Source organism: Porites lutea, chromosome 6 (genome assembly GCF_958299795.1).
Source record: "Porites lutea chromosome 6, jaPorLute2.1, whole genome shotgun sequence".
NCBI classification, from domain to species: Eukaryota; Metazoa; Cnidaria; class Anthozoa; order Scleractinia; family Poritidae; genus Porites; species Porites lutea.
The window spans coordinates 20,923,071-20,945,622 of NC_133206.1; the positions used below are offsets into that span (position 1 = coordinate 20,923,071).

At 38.4% G+C, this 22,552-nt stretch overlaps 1 protein-coding gene across 3 annotated transcripts in view; it reads right to left on the bottom strand.

Annotated features, from left to right (window-relative positions):
* LOC140940446 (fatty acyl-CoA reductase 1-like) overlaps nucleotides 1–22,552 on the bottom strand; it is a 42,052-nt gene that overhangs the window by 18,633 nt on the left and 867 nt on the right. The window contains exons 2-15 of one of the 3 annotated variants that reach the window (XM_073389421.1): nucleotides 21,314–21,635; nucleotides 20,062–20,237; nucleotides 17,926–17,998; nucleotides 17,300–17,406; nucleotides 15,838–16,015; nucleotides 14,698–14,742; nucleotides 13,944–14,062; nucleotides 13,770–13,837; nucleotides 11,859–11,940; nucleotides 10,755–10,844; nucleotides 8,781–8,853; nucleotides 7,368–7,424; nucleotides 6,757–6,884; nucleotides 4,631–6,271 (exon numbers count right to left, since the gene is read on the bottom strand). In XM_073389421.1, coding sequence (XP_073245522.1) covers nucleotides 6,112–6,271; nucleotides 6,757–6,884; nucleotides 7,368–7,424; nucleotides 8,781–8,853; nucleotides 10,755–10,844; nucleotides 11,859–11,940; nucleotides 13,770–13,837; nucleotides 13,944–14,062; nucleotides 14,698–14,742; nucleotides 15,838–16,015; nucleotides 17,300–17,406; nucleotides 17,926–17,998; nucleotides 20,062–20,237; nucleotides 21,314–21,520 — 1,563 coding nt within the window. In that variant the 5' untranslated portion in view covers nucleotides 21,521–21,635 and the 3' untranslated portion in view covers nucleotides 4,631–6,111. Of the gene's footprint in view, nucleotides 1–4,630; nucleotides 6,272–6,756; nucleotides 6,885–7,367; nucleotides 7,425–8,780; nucleotides 8,854–10,754; nucleotides 10,845–11,858; nucleotides 11,941–13,769; nucleotides 13,838–13,943; nucleotides 14,063–14,697; nucleotides 14,743–15,837; nucleotides 16,016–17,299; nucleotides 17,407–17,925; nucleotides 17,999–20,061; nucleotides 20,238–21,313; nucleotides 21,636–22,552 lie in introns of those variants that run through there. The other 2 variants (XM_073389422.1, XM_073389423.1) reach the window with 2 other exon arrangements.

A 22,552-nucleotide genomic window follows, 5' to 3' on the forward strand; every position in this document is an offset into this window, starting at 1 on the left:
TGATTAAAAAAGGCCAAGTTTAATCAATTGCCAGAGGTTTAACTGACGCTCTCACAGGGTCAGTAAATTATTAATCCACAACTAATGATCTCATCGCAGCTACGAAGTCGTAACAGTTATACACATGTTCAAAAAATGGGCTAAATTATGTCTGGGTCAGTTTGTACCATATACTTACGAGATGAGAATTAAAGAGAAAAAAATGCTTTACGTTCGTTTTTGCTGCTACTATCTCTCTTTTTAAATGCAGATTAAAATCATTTCTTCTTAGTTGAATAACCATTTGTAAATAATACTTGTTTTTTGCTGCTTTTTGTCTGTTTTGTCCGTTTTGTTTTGCCTGCTTTTTATCCTTATTATATTTCAGTATGATTTTGCCGCTTATTTATTCGTTGTGTTTAGTCTTAGGTTAGGGAGGGAGCTCATATAATGAGCACCAAGGTTTCCATTTGTCTAATGAGCTTCATCGCCAGAAAAATACCTTTAATTCTTTTACTTACAATTTACGTCTCTTTAACCTTTAAATAACGTTTTTGTAAAATACTGAATGTCTGTATGCATATGTATTTTTTTTTTCTGGCAAAATAATTAAACTGTAACTAAACTGAAACTGAAACTGTTCCAGAACTTAGGGAATTATTTGAATGTAACCTGTTTTTCATCTTAATAATAAACAAAAAAAAATTCTTGAATCTGAGGATTGGCTGAGAGCAATGCAGTTTTATTAAACACAGAGCAAAAAAGAGCAAATATAATGCAAAAACAAGTTAGTAAAATGTAAATATTACATATCATAGAATGGAGTCCAGTAATCGACTAATAACCAAAAGATATACATAACAACCACAACTTACAGGAAAATAATCAACAGGTACGAGCGGGCAGTTTCTAGGATGTACTAGAAGTAAAGTTTTATCAACACAGGCGAATATATAGTTTCTCATTATCGTTTTCGCTTGACCATTGCATTCAGTTCAGTTGCACTCACATATATTGCCCTTCTCGTTTGGTTTTCCAATCTTGTGTCCCTTGATGGCAATGGTCCGTCTTTTATTTGTAATATTATAAGGTCGATCGTCCAATGTTAGGGAATCCAAGACAGCCTTGGATTCTGGAATCCACGCCGCTGATTCCGGATTCCAGGTACTGGATTCCAGTCTTTGTCAGTGGAACTTGGATTGGGGAAGGGGGGGGGGGGGGGGACAGGGGGGTGACAACCTCCCGCTTCCCGTACCCCGTTCTCCCGCCTCCCGTGCCTTTTTGTTCCTTTGTCTCCCGACTCCCGCCCTTTATTGTATTTTTCCCGTCATCATGTAAACTAAAAAGATCAGAAGCCCGGGTTTAGTGTTAAAGCTGTAGGGTAATTTGCCAAAGATGAAAATTGTTACAAGTCATTTTTTTAGTTAAACTGAGTTTTCACTAACCTGGTTAGAAATAAGGGTTGACAGGCCAAACACGACTCATAAGCTCGTGATAATGTGAAACGTGACCTTGAGAGTCTGCTTGAACAGTGGTTCTCTTTCTTTTTTCTCTCGTGCGAAGGTTACTAGCACTACAAAGTGCAAGACGTGTAGCATTCTAAACTTTGACTGAGTAAATCTTGTTTTTGCCGCACTAAGTCTTATATTTAGAGGTCATGAAGCAGGTTTGTTACATGCATACTGAGTAATCATTTCCTGTGGTTTATGCTTCTGTACTAGGTGTCCCTGACAGGATTTAATTTCAGACGCAGTTGTTAAGTGTTTTATATCCTTTGACCTCTGTTTATTACGGCTGAATAAAGATTTTAGTTTTTTTGGTTTTCTCCTAAATGACTGTATCTGAATGAATACATGCATGCATGCCAGTTTCTTTGTCCGTGAATGTGATTATTTCCTGCCATGTCAGTATGACTCTGGGCCCAGCTCTATAGTATAGTGTTGTTTGCAGGATTTTGAATTTCCACGGATGGCGCGATCTTCAGATTTGAGTTGTACACTGTAGCTTAAAAACTAAAGCTACACCAAGTTTGGAGAAATATGCCGTGCGTCAGTCAAGATAATTGTCTTAGCGCTCACACAGTCCATTTAGTTTTTCTTAACATAAGTGAGTCTTTGAACTAGAGCGCGATGTCTTGTTGTTCCTTCGTAGGTATTTACTTAAGTTTTTGCTTAACAGTCGTCTGTGCGACTGCTATGAATTCTTAAGCAAGACTGCAGTTTCGGAACTATAGCGCAGGGGCGGATCTAGGGGGAGGGTGCAGGGGGTGCGCACCCCCCCCCCCCGAGATGACCTGGGGTTCTCTAATACAACTGGTATTCTGCCAAAAAAAAAAACTATGTGGCTTATTGGTGTTGAAGTAGAGCAAGAGACGAGTGCACCCCCTCCTAAAAAAAATCCTGGATCCGCCCCTGTAGCGTTCCTCGTCAGTTACTACTATGGTAAAGTCTTAGGTACAGAGAGCGAAGCAGACTGTTTAAATACTGGTGGCTAGGATCGAAAATACTAACTTGCCATTGGCTGCAAAAGTAACCAATACCGTAGGTGTATCCTTGATCCGCATTCTGTTGTGTTTCCTTCAAGGTCAAAAATGCTTTTTTGGGCTGAACCGGTATGATAGTATCTGTCTAGGTTGCAGTGATACCAGGTCACTGACATGTCGTAGTGCGTGTAAGTGTCTTTCTCAGGAGATTCGAGATATTTTCTCGTAACTTTCTCCGGCAAAATCAGTAGCCCGAGAGAGATTTCTTCCCACGAGTTATGACGGAGCACTGTCCTGACAGTCTAAAAATATATTTAGTGTTTTGCAAACTACAATCGTACGGAGCGAGCTCCCAGGAAGGTCTTCCATGTACGGATTTTTCCACACCACACCACACCGAAAAATACTTAGACCGATTAAAATGGTCTTTGACGACATTTTACCTGCGAGACAGGTCAAACAGACGATACACTGACACGACTTACACAGTCGACCCACGTGTACATGTGTCACGCCACCTCATTCATGAGGACTCGTGACCTATGATGTAACCGACTTGGAAAGGTTTCCAATTTCACCGGAAGTAATGCTCTTTTTTCTATCCCGAGTGCGAATTTACGTTTTTTGACTTTTCTCGCATTAAAATTTTGATTTAGGGCCTCGGAGAACGTTAAATGGAAGTCAAGAAACGTTGTTGGGTTCGTTTCTTTGACTGGATGATGAGCAGTAACAATTAACGAAAGCTTGCCTTTTGGAATTTCTCTCCCGCTTCCCGCCATCATAGAGATCCCGCTTCCCGCCCTTTTTTCTCCCGTCTCCCGTACCCCTCCCGCCCCTGTTCTTCCGGGCTCCCGCCCCCCTGTCCCCCTCCACTGGATTCTGGATTCCAAGTGCGATTTAGTGCGATTCCAAGTTCTTGAGCTGTATTCTGGATCCTGAAGCCCAGAATTCCGGACTCCACAAGCAAAATCCCCGGATTCCACATGCAAAAATTTCCCGGATTCCAGAAACCATATTCCCCGTTTACATGAGGTGAGGTCGAGGAAGGCCTTAAATAGCGCACTGCATGAAACTAGAGACTGAGTGTAAGATGCCACGACGGCAACGAGAACGTCAAAAAAGCAATTGGTTGAATAAGCAAAACTGTTACAACAACTCTGCACGTGCATCTCGCTTTTTTGTACATTTCGTTACCGTCACTGCGCGACTACGACGGGAAAATGCCTTATTTCACGTTTTATGGAGGACGTAAACAAGCGACGGCTAAATTTTCTTTCTCTTTCTGAAGTTGAATATGATTCTTAGGAATTCGACTCAAAAAGAGTTCGCTTGCATTTGACAAAGTAAACAAGTTCGAGTAATCACAATAGAGATTGAAAGAACGCAAATTCACTATTTAAGCGACGTTTTCGTGGCCGTCGCCGTCGTAGTATCTTAAACTCCCTAATAGGCTGATTTAGCAACAGAACGGAAACGTCAGTTGACGACGGCGCGCCCAAATCAAACAACTGGCTTGACCAATGGCAGAGCGGCAAATTGAGCACCGGAAGTCGTGTTTAGTCCTTTCCGCGCGCTTTTCCGTCCTGTTGCTAAATCAGCCTAAAATAAGGATTTGTATGGGGAAAAACCTATCCTTTCTGAAACCTACGAAAATTAAAGGATTTCAATAAAAAACTGCTTCCCATAAAATGTGTGTTACATCTCTCCTGTGTCGTCCATGGGCCGATTTATGGCCGTTTTATGGGTTGTACTGTATACGGTTTACAAATATATAGAGAAATTCGTTTACAGTGCAACCCCTAAAACGCACATAAATTGGCCCATGGACCACACAGGAGAGATGTAACACATTTTATGTAAGGTAACCTGTTTTTTGTTGAAATCCTTTCATCTTCGTAGGCTACAGAAACGATAGGTTTTTTCCCCATATAACTCCTTATACAGAATGCTATGCAACAATGCCAATGCGCGCCGATGCTCATATTTCGAGTTCGGGCTACCTGTGGTAAGCCTAATTAATTCCTATTTGGCTATTTTCGGTATTCTCCGAGGAAGTCCGCGTCTATAACAAAAGCGAGCAATTTGATGAAAAAACAAACAAACAGACCAAACGAAGAAACAAACAAACATAAAAAACCCAAAACCATCATTCACTCACCAGAATTACAATTCTGCCGTTTACATGTTTATTATTTGTTAACCTCATCTTAAACAATGATGACCGCAATTGTCTTCTTACAAGAAATTTTCTTCTACGCAGCACGGTCTACTTTTTTGGTGTTTATATATTAAAGTTACTATCCTATGAAATGATCTGATCATATAATGCGGAATAACAGTACGTGGGTAAAACGATATCGTATAAACTAAAGACATACAAAACATTTCAAAAAAGATTAAACTAATATTAATTCCCCCGTAATCGTATAAACCCTTATCGCGACATGCACTTACACCAAACCGTGTTTAATAAATTTCTACGAAAATCTTTCTATTTTTTTTTAACGACCAAGACCTTTTTTACTTTGGATATCATCCTTTGTCCTCATAACCTTTACATTACATTAAGAAGAGATATTTTAAGTTACATGCTGGTTACCCAAAGGGCTAAGAGTTAAAATAGACGGGCAAATAAGCGGAGAATCAGTCATGAAAGTTTGCAATAAACAAATAAAGAAATGGACGGAACTTGGCAAACAGCGACGCGCGAAGGATGTTTGAAAGGAAGGAGGACATGTTCTTTACCTTTTCGTTCCATTAATCTGCTATTTTTTCAATTTTCTAACCAATAAGGAAATCCCAGGGACATATCACTTAATAATGATTCATTTTTTTTTATTACAACATGTTTCTTTTCATTTATGATCAGTTATAAGAATATCGATTTAAATGTTGCGAGTGCACCACTGCTAACTTCCCAAATGTTCAATGTCAAGACATACAGTAACCTGATTTTCTTTGTTATCCCTACTTTTCAAGCTAAATTATCCTTGTATTCTAAGGGCAATCATCATAAGCATGCTTCCATGTTCAGAGTATAAACAACAGATTATGACTGGTCCAATTAGAGCGGTTTTCACTTGACTGTCGTAAAACCAAAACCAAAGTAAATACACTGAATACACTAGCCAACCAAAGGACGTAGTAAAACCAAAACCAAAACCAAAACCAATCCCAATTCGACAGTCAAGTGAAAACCGCTCTATGATCTCTTGGTATGAATGATTTTAGTGTTTTTACAACGATAAAAAAACAATCTGACAAACGACTATAACTGATCAACCTAAACCTACTTTTCATTTCTTATTCATCACGAGATTTACTGATAGTTTTCTTAATTAACTTTCTAAAGTAATTTATGATTACTGTTTTTCAAATTCTGACCAATATCACTCTTTTCACCCCTGAAAGGACCTTGATAGTTCGTGGCGAATGGCCTCTAATTGGACACCATTAACGGCTCAAGAGCGAGGGCCAGCCTAGGCACAACAAATATGCACCGGAACCAAACTGTCTGTACAGCTGGGAACTCCTTGATGTGCCACGAAATTTATCTCTGTTTTCATTACTTACACAAAATAGTTTCGTGTTTAATACCACACCGGACCTTTTGGAGCCCACCCCTGGGAGGACCTAGAAAGTCAAGGCTTCTAGTTGGACAGCTTGAATGGCTCCAGGGCCCGGGCCAGCTTGTGGACACCAGATAAGCACTGGGTCCAAGCGGTCTGTGCGGCTGGGAACCTTTTAATTATGAGCCACGAAACGAACAGAAACAAACAAAAGTACATCGTCCAACGAATGTTACGCAGTCTGGAAAACAACATAGGAAAAGTGCTTTAGTAAAAGAGTGCTCTTTGCTCATATAAGCAGTTCTTGACTTTATGCGCAGATTAGATCACGTTTTTTGTCAGATAAATCATGTCAGTAAAATTTGACGTCATTATCGTTTAGCCAGCAAAGGGGACGAATGTTTCTGGATTTAATGACAGTCGTGATCAGATAAGCCGCTAAGAGTACGCGCTATATCTAGAATAAGGGGGGATTACCACGGTCGCGTAATTTTACGTGCGTAAATAAAATAGAGGCAATGTATGAAAAACCGAGTGTAAACTTGAGCGAAGTTCAACTCTTACGTTTACGCGGGACATTCCGTACATTGCCTCTATTTTATTTACGCGCGTAACATGTACGCACGTAAAAATTACGCGACGGTGGAAATCCACCTTTACTGGCCCTATGCAGAAAGTAAGAATGAAAAACGCAAAACGAAAGGTAATAGTTATTTGACCACTTACTTGCGGATGCGACTTTGTGCTACTGGAAGATTAGCCAGATCTTCTTTCAACAGAAATGTCTTCAGGCCGATGGTAAACCGCTTAAGATAGATTTCCCACTCAATTTTTTCCACGTCAAAAGTAAAAATCTGAAAAGGGAACAAGCGTATGATAGTGAAAATAAAATCATGGGTAACAAATTGCTCCTGAATTCTTGCGCAAAATTTCAGCGTTGAATCCACATGTGTAATTACGGCAAAATTGCTAAGACAATTTTACGTTTGTACCAGATGGCGTCAAGGTTTAAAGATAGCACGAATGAAGATGTCAGAGCATTTAAAGACAATAAGGAGTACTTAAACACACGAAAGAGCACAAATTTTATCAACAAGGCTTCTAATGTATGTTTTAAACTTTTCAGTACTTGGAGTTTTCCATACGAACAAGTCAAAACTCACGATAAGCGTTATTGTCACCCATGACATAAAAAGGTGATGTACTGGTGAAATCAAGAAATAATTTCACCTGCATTTTGTCAAAATTTTTTATAATTTCACTCGTCACCATTTCTTTACACACACTAATATTATTATTTGTGACAACAACAAAGAAAACTGTTTTGGCCGACTAACCTCTCGGTCCTGTGGACTCATGTCCTGTATCAAACCGCGATAATTCTCCATTGAAAACTGCAAATCACAGCAACATTCATTTCGTCAAAACATATTCAACAACAACAAGAACAAAGCTAGGAAGACAGAGCATTTTTCAGTCGAATATCTTAAAATCAAAACCAGAGAGCAGTCGAAACTAATCGCTTTACGGCCACTCTACTTACAGCTGCTTGAGCTCTTCATTCAAGAGAACATTACAGTAGGCCCGCGGTTGTCGGTTTTAGGGACGCTTCGACTGAACTTTGTCTGACCAATCACAGTAACAGAAGATAATCACATGAAGCATTCAGATATTAAACCAAGGACGTGTCACTGGCGAAAAGCGCGGGAAAAAGCATACCAGCAAGTCACGACCGGTTTTAAACTCAATTTTGATTGGCTGAGAAAGTGGCACCCAAATATTGTCACGAAGGGTTTAGAGTGTGTTCCTTTGGGATGATTCGGATTAGAATCAGTGATCCGAGGTCACTCGGATCATGGTAAATCAAATGAACCAATGAAGTCTTTCAAAAGGATAAATTTATCGTCTCCTTTGATGTGCTATAATCCGATCGATGCGATTACTGAGCCTCTTCCGGGTCATCCCAGCGAAACGCGCCCTTAGTTGCATCAAAAGGAACTGTGGCGCGGTGTCGGTGGGGAGTCAAACACAAAATTTGATTTTATTAACTGAGCTATCAAAATCAATTTATCACCGAGAAAAAAAAAGATTCAGAAGCTGACATTTCGAACTTAGCTTGCCTGCGAATACGGCCGCCTCTCCTAGGGACGTCTTTTTTTTATCCTTTTAGGTCCCAAAAGTGACCAACATCAATTTTCCCCTAACAACATTAGCAGATCATCAAGAGTAAAGGTTATGAGAATTACTAAATTGATCACCAAAGGGAGAATTATTTGATCTTCAACCAAATTCTCTCCACAATTCTTAAAAGAAATGTATGGAGATCAGTGTGGAGAATCTGTATGTAGATCTTGGGGCTTAAAGGGTTAAGGAGAACAAGGAGAGATGGCGGTATTTTTCGCAGGCTAAGCGTAATTCTTCGTCACAGCGAATCAAGGGATTGTGCGTGGTTTACATATCGAACGGTGCAGCTACGCCATTGGTAGGAACATAGAAAAAATAAGTTGAATGAACCACAAAGTGAACCAATGAATGTTTTAAAGTAATACTGTCAAACCTCTTTAATACGGACACCAAAGGGACAGAACCAAGTGTCCGCTTTACAGAGGTGTCCGTATTAGAGAGGTAATGAATGTACGATTTTTGGCATTTCTGGGACCAAACGAACTGTCCGTAACAGAGAGGTGTCCGTATCATAGAGGTGTTCGTAGGGAGAGGTTAAACTGTAAACCCAAGGTGATGTTTGTTACCTCCCAGCTTCTTGTTGTAAAGTAGATCAAACTTCTGGTGGCTCTCTCCAGTTTTCCATAAAGCTTATTCATCCTGTACATAATAATAAAACAATTCGCTGTTGTACGAAGTTTTTCAACAGTCGTTTCACCCTTCAACGTATAGCCTGCGAGCAAGCTCTCCTATTTGGGCAAGCGAAGCGCGTGGCTTCGCCGCTCGCTCGCAAGTTCTCGCGAGGCTCGCTTCACTCGCCCAAATAGGAGAGCTTGCTCGCAGGCTATTCAACGCAAGGAAACCATTTTTAGCTCCCTTTCACAAGACGTTTCTGCTAAATCATAAAATTTAAGTCGAGCGTAATAGAAGAAGAGAAGTGATGACGTCAGATAAATTAAGGAATGTAAATAGGTTAGCATATTCAGAAAGAACTAGACGAAAAGGCCCACCTTGCGAAAACATCAGCCTGTTAGTGCAAACTTTGTTGGAAGATAATAAGCACCGTTATGCTCTGATGACTCTATATAAATGCCTAAGCAATTTATACCTTACGAAAGTACGAAGACGACGGCAACGGGGACTTGGAAAACACACTAGGGAGCTTTAGCGTCGACGAAAGAGAAAAAGGAAGAAAAATTCGCCGTCGCCTGTTTACGTCCTCCATAAAATGTGAAAATAGGCATTTCACATTGTAGTCCTGCAGTGACGGCAAAGCAATGTACAAAAAAGCGTGATTCTCGCGCAGAGTTGTTGTTGTTGTTTTTTTTTACTTATCTAAACCTATTGCTTTTTTGACGTTCTCGTTGCCGTCGCGGTCGTCGTTGCTACAGCTCCCTAACAGGCTTAGGAAGCAAACACAACTCCGCACGAGCATTACGTTTTTTTGGTACATTTCTTTGCCGTCCTCGAACAATTACGATGTGAAATGCTCAAATTTTAAATTTATTTAAGAAAGGGAACGGCAAGGCGAGAAATTTTACTATCTCTGTCTGAACTCGGACGCGGTCCCTTCTCTTCAGCCCCAATATAAAATTTCTCTTCTTTCAAGTAACTGGGCGAATTGGATAAACCGCGAAAAAGGTGATCTGATACGGACTGAGTGTAGTGATACGATGATTAAGCAAAACCTTTATTAATGTTTCTTAATCACTCGTACGATTGCAGACCGAACAGGCCAATTCCGAGTTGCACCGAGGCCTCTGTTTTAAAGCGAGGCTAAGTACAAAACTACCTTTGTATTGATACAGTGGAACCCCGTTAACACGGTCACCAATGGGCCAAAAAAAATTTGGCCGAACTAACAGGTGACCGTATTAACGAGGGTTTTTTTCTACAATAAAATGTATGGTCGTTTAGCCGGGCGGCCAAAAACAATAAAAGTGGCCGTAATAACGAGGTTACCGTAAGGCGGGGTTCCACCGTATACATTTATCATCAGAAAATATACTTTAACTTAAAACTTTGGGCAACATATGTACGCTAGACTTCATATTATGAAGAATTAAGAAACAAACAAACGAAAACAAGTAAAATGCAATAAGCGAAGAGGAAAGCTACAAACCGAACTTAAGTTAATTTTTCACTATATGAATTAAAACATGAATTTCAACATGATGCCGAAGGGGGGAAAAACAATTAATGAAGAACAAATGAACAGTATGTCAAGAGGAAAGTTATAAACTAAACTAAAATTTATTTTTCATTTTATTAATTAGCGCATCAACTTCAACACAGGAGTCTTCAGTTCTAGAATTTTGAATAGTTTTTCTTTAACATATATTTCTAAATGCTGGAGTTTTGTAGTCTGGCCAGCGATGTGCTTTTGTCTACAGCTACATGCAAGTGGACGCAACAAGTCCCAACATTGCTGGTCCAAATAGCGACTAAATAAATAAATAAAAAAATTTTATAAATAAATCATTATTTATTTGTTTTGAAGATACGTGCAAACGGACGCAACAACTCCCAACATTGTTGGTCCAAATGGCGACTATACTCACTTTGGCCGCTGTCCAGCGCAAAATGACGTCATGTCTGCGATAAAGGCTGGAATTTTGTGACTGATGTAACACCAGTAGGAGTGCATTAACCTGCAAAAAAGAAAAAAAATCAGCTAACCTTAATAAAAAAGAAAACCGTTTTAGGTTTTTATGATCCACAAAATATCAAAGACCTTGCACAATAAATCTGTCACTTAGTTACAAATGTAGTGTTCGTGTAGATCAGCAATCAGTTGTCAGTTTTTTGACAACCGGTAAAATAACTTACTGTGTCCAAAGCTCGCCATATTACAAAAATAATACCTTTCTCATTCTTCACCGAGCCAAGCATACGAACTAGTTATTAATTCAGAGTTGAGCTGGTGTTTAACAAAACCGCGTTAGAAGCCAAAGGTTGTGTACTGTTTGCGGTACGAAGAGGTTTTGTGTATGGGTTAAGGTACCAAGTAATAACTAAGTAAAGAACTAAAGGGGCTGTGTCAGGCAGTCCAGTTCGTTTTGTTTAATTTTGCCAATTACTCGCCTTCAATCGCTATTGAACTTAAAGTAAGCGGAGACAAACAAATATGTCTCCTGAGCATTATTTTTGAAGTTACAAGCAGCAGGGATCAATTTTGAAAAACTGTTAGGCTGAACAGTTTTCAAAAATCCTAATTTTAATCCGTTTCAATCTTCTCCAGTTTTGCCCATCCGTGACATCTGTTGTTTGCGTCATGTTATTTTAACCTTCCTTTCAAGTTAAAAGCGGTTATTTTTATGTTTCTCTTAATTTAACAGGCATTTTGTAATTTCCTAATTTGGCTGAATTTCGTGACACAGCTCCTTTAACGCAAAACAGCAATATCCGGTTGCATAACCCCTTTAATTATAGTTTCAAGGCTTGTACTAAAAAAAATGACTTTCAATTACCCTACCTTGAAATTTCAAGACATTTTAAAGAGTTTATGCAGAAACGCTGAAAAAGGAAAGCTTGAATTACTGTGCATGAAAGTTGAAAATACCTTTCATGCAAACCATGGACATGCATGGTACCCTTGTGGGTCAATGTGCCCACATGCGCGAGAGAAACGGACGAATAAACGAGAGTTACATAGTACTACTCACTTTCTTGACTCAAAGGCGAAGTTTGGTCGTCTGAAGACACCCTCAAAGGGATATGTTTGGAAACTCGCGCTAACATGTGAACCTGAAATGATCACGTTGTTTCAATCAAAAACAGCAGAATTGTTAAAACAAAGCCTCCTAAATAGGCCTTTTTCACTACAAAGTTGGGTTATCCGGTCGAACCTGTTGTTTCGAACAGCCCCCACCCCCACTTCCACACTACGTTTAAATCACTATCAAACAAGTACATTTAATAAGTTCTTGTAATAATTTATTGTACCGCATAAGGCATTGCCTTAAGGTGGCTCTCTTATCACTGGAAGTTGCGTAGCACCGAGAGTCATAATCTGCAAGCCGCTTTTCTTCTCTGTATTTACAAAAGAGGTTGGGCTCCCAGGCGTCCCTAGCGGAGAACGTGGAGAACTGGGACTAAGAATTGTGACGACTTTCATTGTATGCAAATTTTCGTGAGACTAGTGATGAGCATGTGGTTTATTTACGGCGATGATTGAGGTGATGCGCGTAGTTGATCACGTTCTGGCTTTTTGGCAATGACGTAATTTTCCCTGAATCAAGGCCCTTGATTTTTGTGTATTCATACACGCGTATTAAAAAGCAAATACCCTGAGGAATACTCGACCGTCGATAAAGTAGGACGTGAAAGAAATCCTGTTTCGTGGTGTAATGAGGCATCACGTTTCTCAGAATGTTGACGCAATTACTGGAACTCGATGGCTAAATAGATTCGATATTACAGATTCACTTTGTTGCATGTATTTAATTGATAGATTTTTGCAGCTGTTGAGATGTGAAGTCGCGTTGCACTTTATAAATGCTGTCACGTACTCTACTTGCAGCACTTCATCGGTCAATGGAAACTACAAGTTTACAAATTGAACTAGTCTATTTATTTTCAAAGTTCTCTAGTTTGGGAAATGTGTATTTATTTTTCATACTGACGTCTTCATTGATGTTTCCTTGATGTCGTAGATTTGCGAAGGGCTCGATCTTTGCCTCATAGTATTGCCTTTGACTGTGGAAGATTGTTTGAAATTACACTGCATTATCGCCTAGACATCATTCGAAATTTTCACTTTAGATTTGTAAACTGTAACGATTGAACTATAATCTTTTACCAGTTTAAGTTTAGTCTGACTATTCTATGTACCATAAAGCAGTCAGTAGTAACTGTGTAACCTATGCCTGGCTGCACACTGGCTCCTCAAGAATTTATCTCCTCCTCATTTCTTATCTAATCTCCAAGCAACCTCGAGTTAACACTTTAAGAGTGTCTTGTTAATACAGGCGCACTGAGCTAAGACAAAATTTTCGTCATAACTTTTTTGGCTTTAATGCGATGGCTACGAAACTTTGAAAAGAATTACATATATCATTCAGCAATACCATTGAATAATCCGATTTGGTGTTTCCCAACTTGAATTTCGCTTTTGCCGTTTGCCGTAAACGTCACTCTAAATCTCTCTATTGTTTAAAGAACGCATGATACGGTGACGTACTCTTCCCAGGACTTCGCACTCACGACCGACAACCTACAATATTTAGTCGGCGAAAACGCCATGACAATATCTTGACCGTAAAAGCCATTGTTGAAAAGCCCACTTTTTTAAAATTTGTTTTTTTGTAAAGTATTTTCGTCAACGGCTCTTGTCTTTAGTTAATATGGGCCCTCATACCGCGATAATACGACCGAGCCCGCTGATACACAAGGGAGAGCAGCGGTATACACCATATATAGTCTAGAGAGTAGCCTCTGTGACCCCCCCCCCCCCCCCCCCCCCGCCCCCTTTGAAAAATCCTGGCTACGCCCCTGGTAGTAAACGTTGTGAACAATGAGATTCTTGAGAGAAGAATCAACTGTTTCTTATATTTACTGTTACATGCAATACTTACATATTTCTCCCCAGGTGCATCCATTCAACAATCCGGTTGTAAGATGATAGATTGGGATGCTTGAATGTCTACAATAAAAAATAACAGTTCAGTTAAAGACACGCTTATCTACATGTATTCCATAATACGACCAAATAAGACGACCCTCAACTCAGAAAGGTCAGCAATTCTCACTTTTTAGTGACTCTGTGCCAGGCAATGGCGAGCATCATGTTAGCAGAGAAATCTACAGGGATTATGTCTGCCACAGCATTGAGTTCACCCATCATTGATCGCAACATTCCTTTTCCAGCCTAAACAAAACAAAAACAAGTGATGTTATAAGTAAAAATCAAGATCACTAAAGCATCAGTCCCTATTGCTTTGTGGCTGAAGAGCAAAATCTATCACAGGGCTGTGCCTAAGATTTTAGGTTGTCGCACACATACAATATTGGTAGGCAGGGAATTGAACATTCAGGAAGTTGTTTTCCTTTTGTTTCCTATGAAAAAAGCCAGAGGTCATGCTGATGGTAGTCACGGGAAATACCCAGCTACTGCGCCTTGGTGACCACTCTGCTATCATTCTAGCACATTCAAATGAAAGCCATCGTCAAGAAGTTCCTTAAAGAACTGTATATTATGTCCAAAGTGTGAAGTTTTAACCCTGAAGTGTGAACATTCAGATTAATAAGAGAAAAAGTACTTTCCAGTGGAGCCAAGTGTGGGTTAAGTCTTTGATATGATACTATAGTGTTAAAGTCACACAGATCAAACTCACTGTCCAGTGACTGTTTTGGTACTTGGTCTCAATTTGAGAAACAAGGTCACAAAATGCTAGTATTCCTGGCAGTTGTAAGTCCTGCCAATCAGCAAAATACTTTATAAATTATCATCATGCAATCAGAGAGATTTAAGGCAGGCTGGATCAGAGTTTCACTAGTACTTACAGCAACAAAAAGTCCACTTGGCCCGTTGAAATTATCAATCCACCCCTAAAAAAGAATAATTTATTAAGTAAGGCCTCAGCTCAGAGCCTTGCTAGGGTATAAACAGGTCATGTTAAGATACCATATTCAAGATGCTACAAACATGCAAAAAAAGATACTGGTTGTAGGAATACTTTGTTGTATTTAGTGAATTCAAGTGCCAAATGCTTTGAAACAGCTATTGCAGAATAAGCCATTTTTACATCAATGCTGTCATTTTAACACTACTGGTATGACCAGAATCCTTCAGGGTTTGCTTTTTTTCACAAACTGAGGCTTTTGTTATTTAAATCTCACTAGGATTACCAAATAAAACATGAAAGGAAAAGTGAAAAGGATCCTAGTAGTCACAAAATCATTAAAATTTTATTTAGCTGGGGGCAAGTAGCCAGTCATTTATCCCACAAATCCTCATAAATACGCTATGTTTGACTCACTTTCAAACACAGAGTAGCTGGCTGATTTTACTACTAAAAAAGCCCACTGCTGGCTGTGAATGACAGCCCTGCATCTTGCAAATGGCCTATTAATTAAAATAAGGCTGCCAGATCAATCTTAGACTTCTGTAAATTCCTCCGTACATGTATAGGTAATAGCGTGATTTGTAGTGATATTTGGCAAAAATACCACAAGTGGTATTTCGAAATTGTTATACGTAATTTCACGAGCCGTTAGGCAAGTGAAATTTGAGACAATTTTGAAATATCACGAGTGGTATTTTTGCCAAATATCACGTACAAATCATGTTGTTATTTGTTCATACTAATACCGGCAAAAGGTTTGTAATTTTCACATGTAGGTATTTCAAATTAAGCTGAAATAACACTGCTCTAAGCCAATCAAATTGCAGAAATTTCTCATGTAGTAGTATAAACAGTGGAACCTCAATATTATAACAAAGGGCCAAGGGACTGGCAAACGTTGTTTGCTACATTGAGGTGCTTTTTCATATATTTTACTGTTACTGGGGTGAAGAAAATCGTTCGTTGTTTTGAGGTCTTCATTCATAGAGGTTTGTTACATCGAGATTCCACTGTATCTCACAAAGCTAATGTGACACCTCATATTCCTGGGAAACAGACAGTGACGAGTGCCCCCCACCTCAAAAGGTTCCTTCCATGCTGCACCAATGATTGAAGGCCTAAAAATTGCAATGGGAAAATTGTCTGCCTCCTGAAGCAACACATGCTCAGCCAAGCTTTTGGTAAAGGTATACGTGTTAGGTCGCTTGCCGATTAAATGTGGTGTAAGAGCATTCACCATGTTATTATCCATCCAGCTGTTCAAAATGAAAATATTACAATAATAAACAATAGAACAACAATAAACATTTCATTATTACAAAGGATTTCACTTGTGGGCAGCTAGCCTGAGAAAACAGATGACATTTTGTGACGCCACCAATGGTTTCCCCACAAAATAACAGAAACAGGGCTCAAAAATGTGACTGTTATTGTTGCTAATGCGACTAACAGTTTTTCCTTGGCAACTAAAAATTCTGGTTTAGTCGCCATGCTGGCCACCAGATTTTGCTATGATTTAGATTAAATTAACAGAGTAAAGTAAAAACAAACACTTCATCTTATCGTGCTTTGCTTTTGTTATAAAAAATGTGCCAAATTGCATAAACAAAGCCAGTTTACCTCCAAATTTAAACCGACTTCTGTCCGCGATATTTTCAACCAATCAAATCTGATGGATCACACCAAACTATGAGCTGCATCATTTACATTGTACAAACTGGCAACTAAAAATTTGCGTCTGGTGACTATATTTCTCCAGTAGTCTCCAAAAGGCGACCTGAAGATTTTTTTTAATTTCGAGCCCTGAGAAAAGACTGCAGAAATTCCATACTGAAGATCCGTCACTACCCAGATCTGGGTAGTAAAATAGTCTAATAATTATGTTATTTACTTGTGGTGACCTCCTTGTAAGGCATTGTCAAATCCTGTTTGAGGTTTTCCCCAGTTTTCTTAAATACAATAGTTCCTTGTATTTTTATAACTGAAATTTACTTAAGGCTTCTGATTGGATGAAGCAATTTTTCAACCAATAAGAGTGGGAAGTGTTGTGTCATCAGTATGGAGTTTCTGCACGGGTTTCTCAGATATCATTTCATGGGAAAACCAGTGGGGGCATCGCAAAATGTCAGGATTTTCCTCTGGCTAATAGGTAGCACAAATAACAGAATTGAGAAAACACAGTTTGGGTGATCATGTCCTCAATTCTCAACTTATTGTCAAGAGATTGTAATGGAAATTCACAAGGGAGATATCAGGTCTTTTACTACACTGTAGTAGGATAAAAATGACGCCCAAAACCTCTGATTTCCACTGTGTCCAGCATTTCAGTGTTATGCAAAAATAAGATTTTCTCTGACAGCCAAAGGCAATAAAGCACACTGCCAGGGAATACAAGGCACTCGCTGGTATAGCACAGCCCTACACAATTCCATTTTCCTTTACAGATTTGGGGCAGAAAAAGATTAATGAGGAAGTGTTTGGACAGCCTGGTCATGCTGTTACACTGTGATTGAAGCAAAATAGTCAGAAGTATTTCATACCCAATGGAACTAGTAAGCTTTTCTGGATCTACAGGTGGAGGGTATATTCTTTCTTCAATGGAGTCTTGGTCACAGTTTGCATATGCAGTTGATACATGCACCAAAACCTATGGTCATACAAATGATCACAAAAAAATGTGTTAAATAAAATGATGAAACAGATAAATCAGAATCTACTATAGCAAATGGAAAAAAATTCAAAATGAAGCACATATCTGCCACTTCTTAACCACATCAAAATTATAAAAAAAATATTTTTAAATGCTTGGGAATGTCTAAAAATGAAAGACCCAAAATTTTCTTTCAAAACAAGCTACATAGCAGTGCTGATCAGAATACTTTTGAATTTGATTGATTTTTTAAGCTTCAAAATGTGGTAAAAAGTCGAATTCATTTCAATACAAGCTAGAGGGGGGGCTCATATTCAGGGGGGGGGGGGCTTATAACCAGATGCACTTTTTTGTTTACAGGTAGGTAGGTTTATAAAATTTAATGGGGGTGCTGATGAGTGGGGCGGGGGCATATAATCGGAAGTTTATGGTATGTATGTTCATGTATATCCAACAGGTTCTTGGACGATAATCTAAGAGAGTCTAACATGACAGTATTAAAAGGACTTTTCCTACCTCTAGATGTTTCATTCCCCGACACAACTTTATGACATTCTGTGTTCCATGGAGATTAAGGCACAATGCATCCCTTGAGTGATAAATAATTCGAAAGTTAATCTCAGTGCCAATTGATGAGCTTGGGAACTGGACGTGCTTTTAAAGTTAGCAGGCTAGGGCATAAAATAAACCAGGCATAGCAGGAAGGTATTAATGGTAATCCTGCAAGTGGGAAGCACCCCTACAGCAGCTGCTGCTGGCACCATCACAGTGGAAGAGACTTACCCGACCAGATACTTACCTAACACAGACAGACCCACCTTGGGGAAGAGGAGGGTGGGGCTAAAGGAATCCAAGACCATTTACAAAACATACAACAGATTCACAATGAAAGAAGAAATAACACAAAAGAAAATTATGCAATGTATATATTTTGCTTCAATTTTATCTTTGGTTTAATTTTAATTTTTTTTTTCGTTTTTGGGTATGGTGATAACGACCAGTGCTCAAAAAAAAAAAACAAAAAAACAAAACAAAACTTGAATTCCAGCACATCCTTTTGGCAAGCAGCTCTCTCATTTTGCTTGCCGGGGGCAGGTACCATGCTTGCTTGTCTTACATGTAAGGTGATTACACGAGACAATTTGCAACTACGATTTTCAGTGCAACACAGTGTTGCAATATTGTTGCGACATTGTTTCAAATAGTTACAACATTTTTCCAACATTGTAACACTGTGTTGTGCTAAAAATTGTTGTTACAAATTGTCCCGCGTAACATCACCTTTAGGTAATGATTTAGTTAGAGGATGACTTATCTAGACCTTTGTTCATTGGGCAAGTGAGCCTTAAAGAGTTTACTTGCCTAAGAAGAAAAACTACACATCCTGGACAAACAGACAACGGGATGGGAGTTTTTTCGAGCCCTGATGATAATGATTTTGAAACAGAAAAAAATAAAAATTAAACCGAAGATTAAATTGAGCCACAACAAATACACCCTGCCAACCCAAGAGATGCCCCGCAGAGCATGTACCTGGGAAGAACAGACAGTGATGGCTACCTGTTCCAAGAGGAAAACAAAATGTTATCTGTTTAAAAACATACTTTAATAGATCATTTTTGATATATTAAAATTCACACTTGGCTCTGAGACTGAGAAATCGTCTTAAGGCTCAGCAATGGTAATACATTTCCTTTTGTCTTATTCCCCCAAGCCTCAGGAATATTTCGAAAATGGTCTTTTAGCTTGCTTATCTGTTTTTAATTAAAACAGCAACATCTTGTATGTCTGCCCTAGGGCAAATTAGCCGAGTTAAACATATATTTAGAAAAGACATACTTGTTACAATAATTAATTCTCTCGTGTTTAGTAAGTTGTATTACTGCTCGTCCGTCTGGTCGAATACTTATGCCAGCAATATATGCAAACTACAGGGAGTACAGAATTTCGCTGCTCGCATAGTTTCTGGGACAAGGAAGTTTGATCACGTATCTCCAGCCCTGAAAGACCTGAGATGGATACCAGTTAAGTCCCACCTGTTTCTAAGAGATGCCATCTTGGCCTTTAAATCTATGACAGGTCAGGTACCAAACTACCTCAGTTCAAATTTTATCTCCAGAGGGAATATCAGTGGTCAGACGACCAGATCATCTTCCCAGCTTAATATACCGCTTTTTAAAACCAAGTCGGGAGAGAGATCTTTTTATTACAGAACTGTAACATCGTGGAATGCATTAAAACCCTATTTTAAATTAAGTGAATCTCTTATCATTTTCAAACGTAAAATGAAAGCCTTCCTTTCAAATCAATTTTTAATCTCATAAATTTATATCTAAATAGTTTCTTAATAGTTTATTGATAATCAATTTGTGATGTCATAAATTCTATATGCAAATAGTTTTTTAATAATAATATTGTTTATTGACAATTCCTGAGTATTTTTTTTTTTTGATTACCTGTACTATTAATATTTGTCTCTGAAAAGCCCTCATGGGGAGTTGACAATAAAATTTGCATTGCATTGTATTGTATCTGTTTGGATCCGATCAGTTCAAATGGTTCACGTCGGTCAATAAAGTGCACTTTGTTATGAAGAATTTATTAATTTTTAATTTTTTCAATCAGTTGAAGACAACAGACAAAAACACTCACTTTAAATCCTCATCAAATCTAACAGTTGCTGCAGAATGGAAGACCACTTCGACACCTTCTTGCAGCATTTTCCACTCTTCATCAGAAATCCCAAGATTTTCCTCTGCAATGTCTCCTTCAACAGGCACAATTTTTCTTTTCCAGTCATCACCCATTTCTCTTACTCTGTCAAAAACCTGTTTAAAAAGGACATTATTACAAACATAGGGTATGTATTGAAATAGCCGCAAGCCTTAAACCAGGGTTTCCTGAACAGTCAATTTCTAGTCTCAACAAGACGTTTCTGTCCAGACACCAACTTCTAAACAACAGTGAACTTTGATCTCAAGGATTATGCAACTTCATAACAGAATTTATACACTATACAAAAAAATGTAAATTAAATGAGGGGACAAGATTGCAGTGTGCAAAGAAAGTAGTGACAGATAGCCAGGAGCTAATGGATTTTGCTATTGGGCTAGTGAATTTTGCTCTTAACTTGTGTAACCGGCAAGTGAAGGTTTTTGAAGAAGTTAAATTTATTACAGAAGAATTGTGAAACCAATTCTCCTCATCAAAAAGTTTTTGAGGCTGGTTGAAATGACATTTGGGCTAATAAACACCAGCTTAGGCTTGCCAGAAGGGCAAGCTGTAAAACTGACTTTGTTTGCACTGTGAGATTGACACGATTGAATTTTCTTCTCCTATTATAGCCGCAGGTCAAAACTTTGTTTCCATCATTGCTATCTGCTTTGACTTCTCAACATAACAAATAATTCATGTTGAAAAATAAAGGATAGAGTGTTCGGATATTAGATACCAATAATATTACAATAAACATTTTGCAAATTTCAGCTTTGAATTTCTTCAAGAATATATTATAACAGTCATGCTCATTTGTGAGTGTTTCATCTGAATATCCAGACAGCTGAAAATAATTGCTCTAAAAAACTTGGGTTTGTAACTTCTGGATTACAGATGGAACACTGCGTTTCATGCTTATTAAATTACTAAGTAATATGAACTGGACTAAGAAGGAAAAATTATAAAGTGGATTTCAGCAGCATAAGTATTCTAATAAAAAACTCAGAACTTTACAAAAAGGCTAATTTTTCCTTAGTGTATTTTGAACCTTTCCTGCCTTGGCTATGCACAGTACATTTCGTAGAAAAGCATTAAAATAATATTATGGTCTAAGCCCAAGGCAATGAGACACAAACATAAAATTCAATAACTTATTCATTTTATTTGAACTACCTGAACAAATACTCACATTAGTTTGCAACAGTTCATCAATACGCTGTTGAGGTTTTACGCCACGTCTACTTCTTGTCAAGAGGTAGATTTTCTTTACTGATGGACATGCCCACAAAAGCTTCTCTATCATAATTTTACCGAGGAATCCTGTACCACCAGTTATGAATAGAGTCTTCTCAGCAAAGAACTCGGTTATAGACATCACATCCTTAGCTTCAGCCATTGCTGTTCCAATAAATCACTTGTGACTGAGCTTTAAAGGAATGCTTTGGAAGCTAGTGAAATTTTGTCTAGACACTGAGATCTTCTATTGACAAATCAGTGTACTGCCAAATCACCTGAAGTATAAACATAACACAATGTCTGAAAACTGTGGCCTCTAATGGTAAAGTAAGTTAGCATGCAGTCATAATCCAGTGACCAATATGCAGATTGGAAATGAAAAACCAGCATGTACACATACAAAATCCAGTACACTTTAACTTAAACTTTATACCTGCTGTAGGTAAAGTCTGTGGTTAGGTTAAAGTAAAGCAGTATTCAACTTAGTTTGATTCAGAATTAACATTATTAGCAGGTACCCTGCCCTGATGATAAGTAAATCCCACTTTAACCTGAGAATGGATTTTACCACAATGATTTTGTTACCTCTGCATCCTGCACCAATGATGCATAAAAATCCTTAATGTAATTTAATAATTCACAGCATGCGTCCTGTAGGATGCAAAGATCAATAGATTGAACCATGTGTTTTTGTAAAAATATCCTGTTTGTGTAATTTCTGTGGCAGTTGTAATGGGTTTTGTTTAAAGATGCATATTTCTTCAGCCTTTGTTGTGCTTTAAAATAGAATGACTATGTATTAATTTCAGTATAATGTAGTAAAGAGTCTTGGAGTCTGCCTTCAGATTAACTGTCTGGTTACATAAAGGCCCAAGCATAATTGGATTTGTTGTTTTCTTCACTGGGACGTTTTGCACATGGTTCTAGACTGGGAGTGGGGACTCATAATTTTTCACAAAATGCATCCCAGGACTCACCATAACTATTTGTAACAAAATCACTGTTACCAACAATATAAAATTACTGTCTCTACAAAAAAAAAACATGTTTTGATTCATCAACTTCCTAGTTTTCAAAAATGTTCTTGGTCAAGGGAAGTACCTGGTATTATTGTTTTATATCCTCCATTCCTTTCACAAAACATGCTTTCTCTGCCCAGGACAATATTTAAATTACTTATGCCTTTATTCTA